Source organism: Rhopalosiphum maidis, chromosome 1 (assembly GCF_003676215.2).
Source record: "Rhopalosiphum maidis isolate BTI-1 chromosome 1, ASM367621v3, whole genome shotgun sequence".
Lineage (NCBI taxonomy): Eukaryota > Metazoa > Arthropoda > Insecta > Hemiptera > Aphididae > Rhopalosiphum > Rhopalosiphum maidis.
In genome coordinates, this window is record NC_040877.1 from 45,246,207 (window position 1) to 45,265,469 (window position 19,263).

General features: G+C 24.8%; 2 protein-coding genes across 2 annotated transcripts; one reads left to right on the plus strand and one right to left on the minus strand.

Moving 5' to 3' along the window:
- The first annotated feature begins 1,100 nt into the window (after positions 1–1,100).
- On the plus strand, positions 1,101–9,840 carry LOC113550491 (protein ROP-like). The gene is made up of 10 exons (XM_026952364.1): positions 1,101–1,237; positions 1,342–1,491; positions 1,573–1,728; positions 2,929–3,032; positions 3,162–3,526; positions 3,583–3,687; positions 6,001–6,463; positions 6,537–6,724; positions 9,509–9,669; positions 9,738–9,840. Exons 1-10 carry the CDS (start codon positions 1,210–1,212, stop codon positions 9,797–9,799), a joined length of 1,782 nt encoding a protein of 593 aa, XP_026808165.1. The 5' UTR covers positions 1,101–1,209; the 3' UTR covers positions 9,800–9,840.
- A 4,794-nt stretch (positions 9,841–14,634) lies between these two features.
- On the minus strand, positions 14,635–18,825 carry LOC113550499. Its single transcript, XM_026952372.1, has 3 exons — positions 18,678–18,825; positions 16,437–16,508; positions 14,635–15,187 (listed from the first exon to the last, which is right to left on the minus strand). Exons 1-3 carry the CDS (start codon positions 18,691–18,693, stop codon positions 14,754–14,756), a joined length of 522 nt encoding a protein of 173 aa, XP_026808173.1. The 5' UTR covers positions 18,694–18,825; the 3' UTR covers positions 14,635–14,753.
- Between the last annotated feature and the right edge of the window lie 438 nt (positions 18,826–19,263).

Here is a 19,263-nt window from a genome sequence, read left to right on the forward strand (position 1 = left end):
GGTTTGCCTATTTACATAATTTAATATAAATATAAGCTTAATGTTATTACTCATTACTCACAGAATACGTTATCTAGTGTTTATAGTTACCTTGTATAATGTACTTACATTTCTAATTGGTCTTCGATTTATTAAAAAAAAAAAAAATTGAAAAATTAATTATAAACGCGGTGCGCGACAGTAAAGTACAGCGTCGTGCACATGCATAAAAACATAAAATCACAAACTTCAGAAGGACATAACTTCCAAAATAATGATTTGCGCGAATTCCTTTTTCACCACTATTTTAACTCGTTAAAATGCGTGCTTAAAAAAAAAATCGAAAAAATCACGCGTTTGCTTAAGTACAGTCGTTCCAAAATAACATTAGTTTTTATAACAAATTATGTTCTGTTAGGAGAATTATACAATTATACAAGACTTGTCTAAATAATAGATAATACTTAAATTGTATACAGTTAGTAATTTAATATACTATACAGTACTGTCTATATTACTATAGTATACATTTTTAAATTAGTTAAATTATTCTGACTTTTTTATCTATTTATTGTGTTAATTAATATATTAAATATAGGTACTTATAATATACAAAAATATAAAAAATGTATTATTTTGGTGTTACATCTGATGGACCCTTCCCTTAGATTCTAAGGCTTAGAAGATTTCTGACTACGCCACTGTACCTACTGCTGTAATTGCTATCTCTAATTTAAGATCAATAATTTTTAATTGTTGTACAGTATGCACTTATAATATACAAAATCAAAATAAGCCATGAAAGATGAGATTTATTTGTAGTACGACTAGGTACCTATAATTACGTATAATTAGTATAATTTATGAAAAATCTTTACAATCATATCCGTGGACGAGACTACGACTTACGCGGGGCGAGGTAACTTTTACTCCATCATCGTCGGTCACACTGCGTGAAGGTCCAACCAGGATTTTATCTCCGTACCCTGAATGTTGATACTCAATAGTTGATAGTAGCGCCACTCAGCCACTGTACGACTGCACCAGCAATCAGTAGCTGAGAAGCTGAGTAACGGCGTTGTTGTTGTTTAGTGAGTACCCGTTGTTCCCAAACTATATTAGTACAAACTTCGAACCCGTTCAAAATTTTCTGACTTTTATTCGTTTTTACTGCCTTAGCAGTTCACCAATACTCAAACAATTAAATTCGTCGATACGCTAGAAAAAAAAATGGCACTGAAAGCGATTGTTGGACAGAGTAAGTTATCGTGTCTGTGTATGACAGTGGCTGCCACTCAGCATAAATTGTAGTGTATAAGAATATTTAGACTTTTACCTATAATATTAATTGTTATTTTGCAGAGATTATGGACGAAATGATCAAACAGAAAGATGTAAAAAAAGGTACAGTGGAAAAACCGATCTGGCGGGTGCTGGTGGTCGATCAGTTGGCGATGAGAATAATATCTTCATGTTGCAATATGCACGACATGGCAGACGAACGGGTCACCCGTGAGTGTCGTTCTCAGTATCGATACTTTTTGTGCAGAAAGTATAATTGTTGACATTTATTTTTCTTGTTGCTTGTTTTAGTTGTCGAAGATCTAAACAAGAACCGTGAGCCGTTGCCCACAATGGACGCAGTTTATTTTATCACTCCATGTGAAAAGTCCATTGGCACACTCATCAGAGACTTCTCTAGTCCGGGGAAACCAATGTACAAAAATGCTCACGTATTCTTCACTGAGGGTAAAATATTATTATTCATATCTCTATTTATGTAGATATACAATTCTTATAGTATTCATGATTGTTACTGAAGTATATTATGTCTGTGTTATTTATTAAATAACATTTTTTTACAGTTTGAGACAAGGTCATTTAAGGGATTTTAGATACATCTATTACAAATTTCTATTACTGATCATCATTTAAAATACCTATAGTTATACCTACATCTCAATGTATCTACTATAAAGTACAAGATCACTTACAAATTATACTCAATATTAAATACAATTTTGGCATTAATTTTAAAAGTATTAATATAAAGTAGGTATGTTAATTCTATTGTTCTTATAATTATCATAAGTTAGAAAGTTGTTACCATTAATTAGTCTTATAAATGGATTTTAATGTGCTTATTAGTTCTCCTCTTTAATTTTATAATGATTAGTGGTATACTAGTTGACTGACAAATAATAAATAGTTGTATTTTTTAAATTGATTTATAGAAATTTCTTAACGATAAATCAATGTTTGCAGAATATTGTCTTTTATGTATGTACATTATTTAACAACTCGACTAACGACTGATTTCAATATTACTCTTGCAATGCATGTAAATGTTTCAATTTTTTATTAAAATAATGTTAACAAAGTTATACTATTAAAAAGTTGTACAGTTACCTGTATAATAGTATATGGTCAATGTTATATTATTAAGTTGTATCCAATATTTCAGTCTTTGATATCTGAAATAATAATTATCAGTTGATTTACTTTTTTTTATTATTATTACTTAGAACAAATAATAAAATACCTTAATACATTAACTTAAATGCTTTTATGGCTTTATCTCTTAAATTAGAATTATGATTTATGGTTTACAGTAAAGTGAATTATCTTTCTATAGTTAGAGTTGATTGTATTTAAGTTTGTTTATTTGGTAAATCTAATGATTTTCTTTATTATATGGATTATGGATTACCTCTTGTACATAATAAGTTTCAAGTTGTTCAATTTGGATGCTTGATATTTACTTTTAAAATAAAATGAATTATATTATTATGCAGCAAACTTTAAAAAAACCTATTAATTTACTAACATAGCATACTAACATCAGTAACACTATAATATAATATTTGTACACCAAATACCAATAATATGCTATTTATGGTTTATGTACTAATATAGTATTATATTTTAAATGCTTCATTTTAACAAAAGTGTGTCAAGAAGAACTTTTCAATGAACTGTGCAATTCAATTGCTGCCAAAAAAATTAAAACTCTCAAAGAGATAAACATCGCGTTTCTACCTTATGAAAGTCAGGTATTTAACATCAATAAAATATCAAGACCACATACATCATACAACATGTTAATTAATTAATTTTTCCAATATTTGACATACAACTATTTTGTCTATATTGATTTTATTAATATATACTTTTACTTTTAGGTGTTTTCTTTAGACTCCCGTGAAACATTTCAATGTTTCTATAATCCATTACTAGTAAGCAGTCGCATCCCAAACATGGAGCGTATTGCAGAACAAATAGCTACTGTTTGTGCTACATTAGGGGAATATCCGGCTCTACGATACAGAAGTGACTTTGAACGCAATGCTGAATTGGCTCAAATTGTACAACAAAAGTTAGATGCTTATAAAGCTGATGAACCAACAATGGGTGAAGGTCCAGAAAAAGTGCGTTCACAGTTAATTATATTAGACAGAGGATTCGATTGTACATCTCCAGTTTTGCATGAGCTTACATTTCAAGCTATGGCTCATGACCTTTTGCCAATAGAAAATGATGTTTATAAGTAAGATTATACATACATACATTTATTCTTAGTTTTAATTAATTTTATTTCGAAAGATATGAACCCAATACTGGATCTTCTCTTATTAAGGAAGTGTTATTGGATGAAAATGATGAACTCTGGGTGGAACATAGACATCAGCATATTGCTGTTGTATCCAAGTAAGTTTTCAATCTCAACTTGGTTATTAGATTATTACTTTTTCTCGGTAGTGTAACAATTGAGTGACATGATTATGCTCACACAGTGATTTGAAGCGAATCTCAGATGTTTAGAATTATGTATTAACATAAATAAATTTAGAATTTTTAATTGGTACACAATATTTTTAAGAAAATAGTAAATTCTTCTAGTATACTGTATATGTGTGTAGTATACACTTTACTAGGAGCCTCCAATTTTTTTTATTCAATGGCTATGTAAAATATTGAAAGCTCTTAACAGGCCAACAGTTTATAAGTACATAATTTTTAAATTTATAGAATAATATTATATACTTTTATAGATATTTTATAATTCTTATAATTTACTTAAAATATACTTACTATTAATTTTTATAATGATTTATAAATAATAATTCTTTATTAATGAGAAATATGAAATTAATTTTTTTCTGCTAATATTTTATCAAATTGTAGTTGTATGTTATTCGATTACTTACTGTCTTTTGGGGGCCAGTTAAAACTTTTTGGTTTTGCATTTCATTTTTTTTCATGTGTTTTATTAGAATATAATCTTATATCAACATAATTTTGAAAACTCATCATTGTCCATCTATAAACACTTTTATTCATCAATTTAAAATAATTCTTTACAAAATAATTTTTAGCTTTCAAAACATCTATGTTATTATAGAAACTAGTGATTTTATGAAGATTTTTTTATATTAAATATTTTCCAACTTTTTTGTAAATTTGTATATTTATTTTTCTGTTACCTTTTTATCTGTAAGATAATTATAACACTTTTATTTCAGAAGGTAAAATTGTTTTATTAAGTTTTTCAAAACAATCTGTTTACTTGTGAAGATAAGAAAATCTAACAAAAATACTTCATCATTTGGTTTATATTTTTAATTTCATTTTCCATAATTTCAAAATTATGTTCAATGAGTTATTCAATTATCCTTTCTTTACTATGTAAAATCATTTTTAAATTTTTATTCTTGGAACTTCATTCTAAAAATGTTTAACAAACTTTATTGTTGGAATCTATAAATTATTAAATGTATAGGATTTGTACCTAAAATTACTTTAGTTATAAATATTTCCCGTGTTAAATAAGGATTTTATTTATTGGAATAGGTTTTTTTATAAGTTTTTATTTTTATTTCATCGTACCATTTAATTTGTGATTCAGATATTTTTTTTATTAAAAAATAATTTGAATAAAACAAACTGAAATTTCAGTCTTTCTTTTAGTCCTTTATACTTCAAAATATAATCTCATTTTGGATTCTGAACGGAGTGATGAATGAATTGATTTTACAATGATGTGTGTTTTTTTATTTTTTTGTCTATCATCACGTTTTGAAGTAGTAATAGTGTTTAGATTATCAATTAATTTACAAAAATGAAAAATACTAAGTTTTCCATTATCAAAATTATTATTTTCTATTCTTTTTTCAGCAGCTATAAAATAATATATTTCTTATAGTTTTTAGGTATATTTATATTCAATAGAATTGACTGTATATTGTATAATTCACTACCTGTTTGATTTTGATTACCATTCATAATAATTTTGTGTATACCACTTATTATGTTTTCCATTTTTTATCTTCTTTACTTTATATGGGTATATTTGTGGTTTTATCATTGTTATAATACATTAAATTAGTTGTAATTAATATTCTTTATAATTTGCAGTCATTTGGTAAATAATATTCAGATAAAGCATAATTTTTAACATAATATTATCTTCATAAACCTTGTGTTTATTTTTTGTTCATTATATTTTTTCCAGTTCAAAATTATATAATTTTAATCGAATTATCTTGTATCTTTCTCAATCATACTCATGCTTTCTTATTATCTTCATATTAATATAAATCAAACTGAATATGTTTAGCTCATAATATATAATCTTTATCTATATTCTCTAAAATTATATTTAAAAAATGGGAATTTAGATGTTATTATTGAAAAACTATGTGGCATTTGAGTAGTATCATCTAAACCAGACAACTTTTTTGAACTCTCGGGCTACATTCACAAATTAAAGAGTTCATGGGCCAGACAAAAATAAAAATATATTCTTAAATTCTTTACTATGACAAAAAATATTGTCTAGAATTTTAAAATAATAAAACTGTAAAAAAAAATAAATTTTTTTGTTCTATAATTTAAAATAGGCTGTCTTTAATAACCGCACGGGCCTAGAGTTGCAGGCCACTGATCTAAATTCAATAAACATTCTAGTTATTAATAAGTGTATTAACACCAATGACTTCTTTTAAAACATTTTCTGTTCAGGAATGTAACACAACAATTGAAGAAATTCTCAGATTCTAAACGCATGTCTACTGTTGATGAAGGTACCTTTTCTATGAGCGATTTATCTGATATGATCAAGAAAATGCCTCAATATCAAAAAGAATTGAGCAAGTATTCAACTCATTTACATCTAGCTGAAGATTGCATGAAATCTTTTCGAGGTAATGTAGACAGACTTTGTAAAGTAGAACAAGATCTTGCTATGGGTACTGATACCGAGGGCGAGAAGATCAAAGATCATATGAAATGTATTGTGCCCATATTGTTAGACTCGAATGTGTCTAGCAACGATAAAATAAGGATAATTATATTGTATATTTTGTCAAAAAATGGAATATCAGAAGACAATCTTAACAAACTGATACAACATGCCCAACTGTCACCAATTGACAAACAAACAATTGTCAATTTGAATTTGCTCGGTATCAACTCTATTGTAGATGTAAATATTATAAAATTAAATTTATATTATTCAGATTTAGCAAATTTAATTTATTTATTTTATTTCTCTTTAGGGTAACAGAAAAAAATATTATCAAATTCCACGTAAAGAGCGTATTTCTGAAGAAACATATCAGATGTCTCGTTGGACACCAGTGGTCAAGGATTTAATAGAAGATTGTATCGAAGACAAATTGGATGCTAAACATTTTCCTTTTCTAGCAGGCAGAGCTACTTCATCTGGATACTATGCACCATCTAGGTGTATATTAAATACCTACTATTTTTATTATAATCTTATTTATTTCTTGGTATTTTAAATTCTTTCTTGCGGCACATCTAATTGTTGTAACCTATTCAAATTAAATAATTGGCAGGGGTTTTTCGTAAAGAGGGAAAAATAAATACCAGTAATTTTTCAAGAGGTATAAAAAATATTACAATATATTTTAAAATGCAACAATTTAAATTTTGTTTTCATTTATGTATTTTTATAATTTTAATTACTTTTAAAAATATTTATTAAGTATTTAAATTTTTTGTATTAATTGTTTTAATGGCGTAATCCCTTTCACACTTAAAATAAATAAAAATGTGACTTATCTCCTTTCTTATAATATTATGACTTGTTACCATAATCATCAATAAGATTTTAAAATCATGATTTATTTCATCTACACTAATTACATGATCACTATCAAATTTTAAGTTTATAATAATTGCTTATATTAATTTTTTTTTATAATGAATACTAATAGATATTAGTTCTATAATTAATAATTATAAAATATTTATATTTTTAACAATATGTGTAAAAACATACTAAGTATACTAAATACTGTAAAAAAAAAATTAATTTACTGTATCAAAAATTAGTAAAATAAATTGTTAAAAATCTTATCATGCAATTAATTTAAAGGTATATTTTTATTAATTATTACTTGTATAAAAAGAAATGAAGTATACAGGATTTTTCTGAAATGGATGGTGTCTCTAGTATATGCATACTCGCTGGCCAAATGAAAATATTTTTATCTTCAAAATCTGGGTTTATTCAAATTATTTTTAGAAAATTATCTTTAATATATGATTCAAGCATGAAAAACGCACAAAAATGATGTGACGCCTCAATTTGCATGAGCATTTTGCAAAAAATACTACTGGTGTTTATTTTTATATTTAAAAACAATTTTAATAAACTCAGATTTTGAAGATAGAAAAAAAGTTTCAAAAAAATCTTCCTAGCGCTATCACAGTGAGAATGCATATCCTACCTTATTCATTTTAGAAAACACCCTGTATAATATAATACCTAAATAGTTAAATCAAAATTTTTTACTTCTACATTAAATATTAATTTTAAACTCCTCTTATTAATAAGCTACAAATTTTTTTTAGAAACCTCAATTATAATCTCTATAAATTCATTTTCAAATACTATTGTATAATCAGCAAATTAAAAATATATTTAACTATAAATAATTTACATTTTTTAAATAATTAGTAATGCAACATAATATATTATTAAAATATAAATCCACTTTGTGATTAATTTTATTTAAATAAAATGGATCACTTAAATTCACCCATTCCTATGCAAATATTAATATATCATAACATTTATAACATATAAAAACATATTTGTAGGTATTTACAATAGTATATAATATTGTAACTAATGTAACTCGCAGAAAAGTTTAAAATTGTGATTTATGTGTTCAAGTTTCTGTAGTGTACCTATCCAGGCTATGATCTATAAATTAAATAAAGGGTGAGGCTAAATACACAAATTCACTTCAAGCACATAAAAGCATAGGCATTAAGTTTTAAGTTTTGAAATATTTTAAGTAGGTACCTAAGGCATAAGGAAAAGATTTCAGCCCCCATAGCCCCCCCTTGTATCTGTGCCTGTACCTATCTAAAGTAATATTATCAGTACTATAATAATACTAGCATTCCAATAATAATTTTTTATTTGCAGGATTATGTTCTTCTAAAATTAAAATATAAAATAATTAATTTTATAAATGTATTTATTCAATATAAAATTTTAATAATTAATTCATTAATGTAGTCAAGTTATTAATATAACCTTTGAAAGGAGAAACTGTACATTATTTAGTATTGCATAGTAATAACAATATAAAATTAATAATTTACAACTTCTTTTATAGCTTTTCATAGGAGGTGATAAATAAAATAACCTAGACTATACATTAACTAAAAAATACAACGAAAAAGAAAACAACTAATGAAACATGTGCAATCAAAATACAAAAAAAAAAACTAACTCATACAAATTAGAGAGAGAAAAATGTATAATATATAAACATCAAAATTATGATATATAGATATTATTTAGATCAAAAGAGTGTGTGTAACTAATTAATTATTTTTTATTCGTTATTTCAATATGTCTTAAATTTATATAACATTTTTTACAATATGCAGTTCCAACAAAAATTACAGATTTCTGGTAATAGACATTCCTTAACGTAATCTAATTGAAATTTAATATTTTATACATGCTGTATGTTATAATTACTGATGTCCATTTTTGGTAATTGTAACAAAATATTTTTAAAATAGAATTCATTAATATTAAAAACAACCATTATACAAGTGGACAGTTAACTAAAATCTTTAAAAAAGTAAACATTTTTACCATGTTAAAATAAATATTTATATTAAAAAAAACCAAAAGATGGGAAAAATAATAATTATTTTTTCTGTTATCCCATTCTTTTAAAATATTTAGATAAAATAGTGATAGAATATAAATTAAAATTGGCTACATAAACATTTGATATACTTATACATACATAATCCAAGCCAGTATGACATTGTTTATAAAAACAAACACACAATATATTATTCTTAATTGACATGTTGCTATTTACATGAACTAATTTGAATCGTGAAGTAATTATATCCAATGTAATAAGTTATACTAAAAATGTTTACGCAATCAATAAATCACTGTATAATTATTAACATAACATATTACCTACTCAGTACTCTGCAATAATTTTTTTTTTGTTTCTAGTGCACGTTACGGACACTGGCATAAGGATAAAGGCAAAGGACAACAACTTATAAAAAATGTGCCAAGAATAATAATTTTTGTGATAGGAGGAATCAGTTTTTCTGAGATGAGATGTGCATATGAAGTAACTAGTAATGTCAAAAACTGGGAGGTTATTATAGGTAATTATATGAATTGTTTTATTTATGATTTTGTATTGTATTATATTTATTTAATTTGTTTTGGACAGGTTCATCACACATTCTTACACCAGAAGACTTCATTAAAAATTTATCAACTTTAAGTCAATAAATCTTGTTCACTTGACAATTTTAAAGTACCTAATATTATTTAGTGTGTGTGCTATTGTAATAAATCATGAATTATGCATACACAATTTAAATATTATACTGTACAATGCTTAATATTATGATTTGTAGGTTTAATATAAATAACTACAAATTGTTCATTGGTATTTTAACATTAATTATTACAAGAACATAAATAGATTTTATGATTTGAAAAGATTTTTGCTAATATATTTTGATGATTATAAAAACCAATTCCCTCAAATATTCTATGAACTTTATAATACTTTTAAATGTAAGAATATTTTTTAACAATTTTTGTTTTACAAATATGAATTCAATAGATGGTAATATTTGTACAACAATTGTTAGTTATAACAGACCTTAATTAAGAAATAAAAAACAAAATAAATTAAACTTATTTTATAATATCAAAATAACATACTATAAATATATTTACTAAAATTATGTCAATATAGACTAAGTATCATAAAAACATACTTTTTTCCTTATCTATAATATTACAAAACAGTATAATGTTATACTCCAAAGGACCATAAAAAGTGTTTGTTGTAAAGGATAATATGAAAATACATAATTTGTATACCAAAGCCAAATCAATTAAAAAATCACATTAATTTTGTATGTATAAAGTCAGTCTATAGTGTAATAATTATGTTATCTCTCGACCTCATTAGACAATACATAATATTATTGTTTGAAAAATGAAACTAACAAACTTGATATTATATTATATTTACATTCATCTAATTTTAAAAATATTTAACTATGCTATAAAAAATTAATTATTAACTAACAACTATTATAAGTATATAAAAATAATGTTAAATTTTTTTTTGTGTATGCGTATGTGTGTATATCCAAATATATTAATATATACATTTTAAATTTTAATACTTACTAACTAGTATTTTCATTAAGATATTAAATAATCAAAACAGAATAATCTACATTTATCATTATATCACAGACATTAATTAGTTTTATTATTTATAACTTGTTGAAAGTTATTTTTTTGTAGAATTAGTTTTGCCATAATTATTGATTGCATGCTTAAACAAAATAAATTATAATATAAGTTATAATAATCCAATTTAAAATTAATTTTACAAGTAAATTAGTATAATTATTATAAACCATAATATAAGTGAGTGCATTCAGTAATATTTAATTTTATTGTTAGTAATTTGTAAAGGAGTGATAACATTCATTAATAGATAGACAGACAGTCATATTATTCTGTCATTATAATTCTTTCATTAATCAATAATGAGTAATTAATCTCTTACTACGATTTAGCGGCCTATGATGGGACCATTACATTTTAATGAATTATTAATCAATTTTTATATAATTCTGCATAAATATACAACATTCTTGTGGACAATATATTCACAAACGTATCTATCAAAGTACATTTAAATCACTCCTTTGCTGATAGTGGATTCAATAATGTAAATTTTTAATAATCTAAAAAAGTTAATCGTGTTATTATGAAGTAGGTAGTTCAGTAACTTATTATTACTCGAATATTATAGAAATTAATTTGTTTGCAAAAATGTAGACATATAGTACATATTTAATAAGTAATGAATGTTTCCATAGATTAAAAAATCCAGCATCTAGTCTTAATAAAAAATAATTATTGTAATTAACTTATCATCTATCTATTTATAATAGTATTCTATGTTTAAATTAGTTTATAGAATAGTTTTTATAATATTAATGTATTGTAATTTGTAGTCCTAATCCATAATTAATCTATATAAATATTTTCAATACTAGGTCACGGAACATAATTGGAAAGTAGGTAATTAAGTAGAAATTCTACTCGTCTAATAATTAATACAAATTATTTTACCCAATTTCTTTAAATACAATTTGACATTATCCCCAGTATTATGATTACAGTTTATCCATTAAAGTTCTGTTTTTAAAATAATAATGTCAATTACTTAGTATTTTACACTTAAGATTTGTAATTTTACAGTAATAGTCTTTTTGTTTTAATTTTTTAAATCCGTGCCCTAGTTATAACATATTATAATTACTTAAAATGTATACTATTGCTATTAATTTAGTAGGGTTATGCTTGTAAATCTTATTTAAATAAATGAAAGATAAGGAGTAATTATTTACTTTGTTGTCTTGTACCTGTAAAATATTTTTTAATATTTTTCTATAACAATTTATACATAATACTACAGCATATTTTGAATTTTAACTTGTTAGTTAAAATAAGTAAACTAGTGGTATGCAAATTTTTAGGATATACAAACTTTATTAGTACTCAGTGGTTAACTAGAACAATTCAATTAAAAATCAAATTACAATATTAAACTAAGTCAATAATATAAAATATTTTATTGTTAAAAATTATAAACAACTTTATAGATTTACACAATTCTATTTATTTATGAACTTGGATAAATGGCATGATTATATACATGAAATTATACATTTTAATTTTAATTACCTAGCTATAAACAGTATAAACTAACTTGTTTTATAATTAAAAACAAAAAACAAGAGGACAAATAAGACAAATAAGTAGTCATTCAGAAAATCTAAAGTAGTTCAAATGTTCAATCATTTTATAAATGTATAAATATCAAGACTGGGTATTAACGAGTTAAAAAGTTAAAGTTAAGTTACTTTTAACTAAGTTACTTAACGAGTTACTTTTATTTTCATAAGTAACTTCTAACTTAACGAGAAAACAGAATGATTTTAATATATTAACTATTAAGCAATAAATTTGTTGTGTCATTAACAATTATTATTTGTTCATAAAATTTTATTCGTATTGTTTCCTGTGACCTTTCATGTAATTAATTTTAATATAAAAAATTATTTATTATTTATTATTTATTTATTTTTTATAAAAGAAAACTAACTCATTTTTAACTAAAGTAAGTTACTTTTTTTCAAATTAACTTTTAACAAGTTAAATAAAAAAAGTAACTTTTAACTCAAAACTTAACTCACATTTTTCTGTATTAACTTAACTTTACGAGTTAAACTAATTAGTTAACTTGCCCAGCCTTGATGAATATATTATTGCTCAAACACAATATTTTTATTATGTCATTGATTAAGTATTTAATATCTAAAAATTAATTTTGAAATACATTTTTTAATTATCGTTTTCCAAATTCATCAAACCTAACCTAACCTATTCTTGTCCCATATTGTGTAGGTATGTAGTTCTAAGTAGTCAGCACTTTTTTATTTGTTGATGTTTTTTTTCTTGGTTTAAATCGTTTAAGATACTAGGTAAACATTGCTTACCACAATTAGGATGTGGTTTACCAGCGGCCGATTTGTTTTTACACGGATTTTTGACTTTAATAGATAAGCAGCTTATAATCTCTTTTCTTTGGTTAACACTTAATCTTTATGGCTTTCGATAAAAATGCTTAATTCCTAAAATTATGGATTCAGACATAATTTTATTTACTCATTTATACATACAATGTATACATTCAATATATTGGCAAAAGATTAATTTGACAAACAATGTAAACGCCCAATGTCATAAGTGTGGAAGTGGTATGAATTTGTAAGTATGTAAGGAGAGGGATAAAGAAAGGAAAACTCCTTTAATCCACATAATATGAATTTTGGTCTTGAGAGATTTGTCATAACACTCATAACTCATAAGTTTTTATGGAATAATGTATACTTAGAGCAATTGCTACAAAAATCAACATAACATTCCACATTCTTGACAACAATTATGAACAATAAACATCACCTATAATTTATAACCTATAAGTATTAAATTTTTTTAGTTCTTAATTGTTTTATAGAATGATAAGATACATTTTTTTATTATTATTGTTGTTTAATTGACAAATAACGTTGACCATAGAATTATATTTTATAATGTTTAATTCATGCACAATAATATTATTTTCAATTATAATAATAATGTACCTATTTGTGTATAAAATCAGACATCGCATTATTGGAGAACGCATAACTTATTGTTAAAAAACAAGCTAAAGTGACTTTCGATTGTATATGCAGATATCGGTTAAAACAGCCACTGTTCAGAATTCTTACAATTTTTCCATCAAAAACTATTGATTTTATTTTAATCAATCTGATCCTTGTTGTATTAAAGCGATAGCACTTCTGAAAAATAATTTCAGTTCAGCATGAGGTATACTTAAGATCGGTTGTGCCACTTATTCAGTTTTATTTAATAATATTTGTCAAACATTTCTACAAGATTTAATATTATACAAAAAATTTAAATCAAATTTGTGGAATTTTAAAGTCTAAATTAAAAAATGTAGTCTGACATTTTCAGAAACCTTATTGCTTCAATACAATGACCGGACTGATTTAAATTAAATAAGTAGTTTTTAAAGGAAAAATTGGCTGGTATCCAATAGCCTTAAGATGCTAATTATTAGCAGAGAGAACACATTTTAATAATCCCATAATATTTATTTCAGTTAAAATAATAAATACACACAAATATAATATAAATATAATATGTATGCATGAATATTGTATTTATTTTTAATGCAGATTTATAATGAAATATATTTATACTCGGTATTGATATATTTGATTAAATATAAGAATATAACCCAAACTAGCACAAGTTAATTTAACAGAAATATTTGACACTATAAATTGTATTTAAAATTAAATACTTTTTATTTTTGAAACTATTCTATCAAATTAACATAAACCAAGTATGGTGTTTAAAATATATATTGTAATAAAATTCACAATTTTGGATAAAACTTACTAATATTGAAATAACTTTGATATAACCTATCTAAAAAAAAAGGTATCCATTTTTACGATTGTTGATTAATGAAAATATAATATAATAGTAATCATAAAATAAGATTATTAATTTTATCTGTTTATTTCTAATGGTGTGAGATTCACCGATAATGGAATTATTTTTTCTTCTATAATTTTGTTAACATAAATTGATAAAATTCGTCCATAAACTTTTCAGTTGACATCTTTCGGCTAGACGCTAACATCTTAGAGCGTAACTTTTTTTTTTGTTCTGGATATTTAGTCACCCTAGATAAGCTAGGCTTAAGTGTTCCTGGTTGTTTCATTGGTAGTGTTTCGTACTTGCTTGAAGAGTCATCGTTATTACCTCTAATATATGTTGCCCACATTAATGGATGTTCTTTAAGGGTGTTTAAGGAAGATGCCCGCACCTGGTTTGGAGTACATAATGGTGTCTTAAACTCATTATAGAGCATCAAATTTGCTTCCCTATCAAGTCTATGGTCTTTGGATTTTTCGAGCAAGGTTTTACATCTACGAAAAATGTACTTCAGCTTTTCGAGAGCCACCTCCTCTTGACAAATATGTTGTCTTACACTATCTAATTAACAGATTAATAACACAATTTTAAAAACTGTTAAAATATTTTATGTAGTAAAAGAAATTAGTCAAACTATTTAAATATGAGGATGTTACATACTGATATAATGTAAATTAAAAAAATAGGTATAAAATTTCAGTTAGATTAGTTGTTAAATTAGAAGATTTATTTGTTACATACAAATAACAAATTTTAATATTTCTAGCCATAGAATATGTTTATTCATAGAATTTAAGAGGCCCCAACACTTGGATGTGTTGTCTCTGGCTAAGTGCGCAACATAGCAAATTTATACTCAGTAGACAACGTTTAGCTCAGTTAGTTTAAAAATTAGAGTGAATCGACCTATTATGAAACTTGATGGTAAGAAAATTATCTGTGTTTAAATGTTGGTTTTTTACAATTATTTAGTTTTTAAGTGAGGTATGGGCAGTTTTAATTTACGCTATGTTATATACGCAAACTTGCTTAAAAATTGAACTATCGTAAAAAACCAACAGACAAATACAAATAATATTCTTACCATCAAGTTTCATAATAGGTCGATTCACTCTATTTTTTAAACTAACAGAGCTAAACGTAATCTACTGAGCGTAAATTTGCTATGGTACGTACTTGTAAGACAGAGACAACACATGCGGGTATGACACCCTCTTAAGCAAGAAAATAAATACATAATTATAATATTTATACAAATTAAGAATTTCCTAAAATCTTAAAACATCGAATTGATGAAAAGTAATTTAATTTTAAATTTGTTTTCACAATTTTTTAAATTGTATTATGAAAAACTAGGTCTCATTTTTAATTACTGATTTAGATATCACTAATATGGAGAAATACACAATCAGCATATTAGGTAAATTGGACATTGAAAAAAAAAATTAAATGTGAATTGCTCTTTCAATGCCACATCAATATAAGTGACCTATAACAATGTATTAAAAATTAAACATTATATTTATAATTATGAATAATTTAAAAACTAGAGACAACCATTTTAAATGTTTGCCTGAAAATTTCTCTTTTTAATAGAATAAATATTTGATATCAAATTCATCTAAGTAATATGATTCAAAATTATTTTTCTTGATTTAAATATTTCATGGTGAAATCTAATGTCACATAAAATAAAAAAAATAAAAATATTACTAATAACATCTGTAATTAAAACTTTTAAGTAATTGAAAGATTTGTTTTTTTATCATAAAAATCTATTCTAAAATGGAAACTTAAATAGGTAATTTACCTGATTCAAACTGTTCCATACGTTGGTTTGAAGAACCAAGTAAAGACTGCTCTTGTGTATCTTGATTATAATCTAAATATTTTAAATATATTAATTTATAACATTTACGAGAAAGCCATACCTGCATGTGTTGTCTCCATCTTAAAAGTATGTAACATGGCAGATTATTCTGTTTTTAAGTGAGTTATGAGCATTTTTAATTTGCGTTATATTATATACGCTTAACTTGCTAAAAATTTGAAAAATTGTAAAAAGCCAACATACGAACACAGATAATGTTCTTACCATCAAGTTTCATAATAGGTCGATTCACTCTAATTTTTAAACTAATGAAGCTAAATATGATCTACTGAACTTAAACTTGCTATGTATTTACAAACTTGCAAGACAGAGACAACACATGTGGGTATGGCATCCTCTTAATATATTCATTGACCATTGAATAGAATTATTTACATAATAATCATTATAAATCTGGTTTTAAATTATTAACACATATAATTTTAAGGTAACATAGGCACAGATCTAAAGCCTAAATCTTTTTATATTTATTAATTTTTTGTATTAGTATTTTGGATCTTACATGATTCTGTATCATGAATTTTAAAACTTTAAAACTTTATGGTTAAGTATTTCATAACACTAAAAATTATATTAATTTTATATTTATAAAAATATTTTTCATGAATTTCGATATTCTTTTAACTTATGTAAATTAAAACTCTATTTGTGCCCTATAAAGAATAAAACTATTGTAGATTTATTAATCAAGAAAAGTATACTACATAGCTACCAAAACTAGTCCATACAAATTGTGTTCATACGTTTTTCTATCATTCAATAACATTATAATATATAATTAGGCACATACAATTTTGCATACATTAACATTACATTTGCCATAAGTACATAAGAAAAGTACTACTTATTTATAGTAGTTTTGACTGTAAATTATTGATGTTAAATAGTTTCCTCTTAAATAATAATAAATTATGACTCGAAACATTTATTTTAAGCATACTATTGTTAAAATAGAAATCAATTACGAGTTCTAAGGGTTTATTTTTATAATAGAAACTGTTAGATTCTATATCAGTAAACCAAGCAGTTGTTGTAAACGTTAAGAATGAGTGTTTGTTATAAATAAAAATTAAAAAAAAAACAAATTTTTATAAAATGTAAGCTGACAACTTGATATGATTGGATATTTTCAGATATTTTTATTCTTCAGTTTATAATCATAATCGTTTTTCATTTTAAAACACCAGAACTTGTTAAAATGTTTTGATTGTAGATATATATACATATCTACAATATTACTATATATATATATATAGTAATACATATTGGTTATGCTTTGACATCTAAGAATGATAATAATAATAATAACAACAATACAGTAGGCGTAACAAAACATAATATTATAGTCTACTACATGCTCAGATATACCATAACTAGTTTCAAGAACATAGAAAGAAAAAGTAAAGGTTAAACAACAACATAAAAGCAGAGATAGGCCTAACAAGTCCAGAATTTTAAAAATATACCAGATCTATAATATAAGAATTGTAATTTCTTGATAAACTTTAGATCAGATTTGTCTGTCCCAGAAACTATACAGTAGTATACAGCTATGTACACCTTGAATGATCTAGATACATAGGCGGTGTCATGCTGCTACAATCTATTTAGGTCATCACACGTCTGTGTGAATCCAAAATTGTATACCTAATAATGTGTCAACACAAATGACACATATTATTTGACCAGAAAGGACAGAAGTGGAACGAGGGGAATCTGACTATATAAGGAGGCCCTGGAGATGACTCTGATAGAGGTGATTTACCAGTCAGCACGAGCACCTTCACGTCAATCGACATAACGAATCAATCATTTAGATTAACTTTTATTTTCTTGTAGGTAGTAAAACACTTAGAATAAATTACAATTAAAAACTGTAATATTTTCAATATATAAACACTGAAAATATTTGCAACATCTTATTTTATTACGCCACGATTACAACATCACTATTCAACGATTAGTTGACGACTACAATATCCACATATATCTATAGAGTAAAAGATAATGATTTACTAGTACTGCTCTTAGTATCATATAGTAACAATCGGTAATAAATCGTGTATTTTAACTAAAAATGATGTGGGATAGCGTTTTAAATGTTTTAATTTATGTCATTGTAGTGATTTATAGGAACTATATCAGATTTGTGTTAGGTACCTGATGGTGCTTCCATATCATTCCACTGATTGAATTTTGATTGTTGACAAAGTTTCAGAACATTCAGAACGGACACTATTACATTAATGTTGAATTTCAATTACATTCAATGACTCACATGCGTATGACCTTAGGGCTTAGATCATATTATAACTATATTATGGATGGACTGATACTTAAATCACATACTAAACGACGAGTCTGTATAAAAAAAATTCACATTTATTTTCTTTTATTTTATTTTATTCCCTTTTCCATGGGAATTCATGAGTGGTAACGCAAATAAATATGCGACGAGTGTACTGACGCGTGCGCAGATAGCGCATCTTAATGAGAGACTCGTCGCTAATATGTTTACATAGGCGAGATAGGGCTATTGTGCTTGAGGCGAAGCACGTAAAATGTCCGAAAATATTTTAATTCGAAAAATATATTTAAAAAAAAGTATTTTTTCAGAACCATATTTGATAAGAAAAATATATAACTAGATATTTTAAAGTATTACAATCTATACAGGTGTACAATAAGTAATAATTATGTTAAAAAATCAGACACTAAGAACTAAAGGTAATATGATAGGAAATTT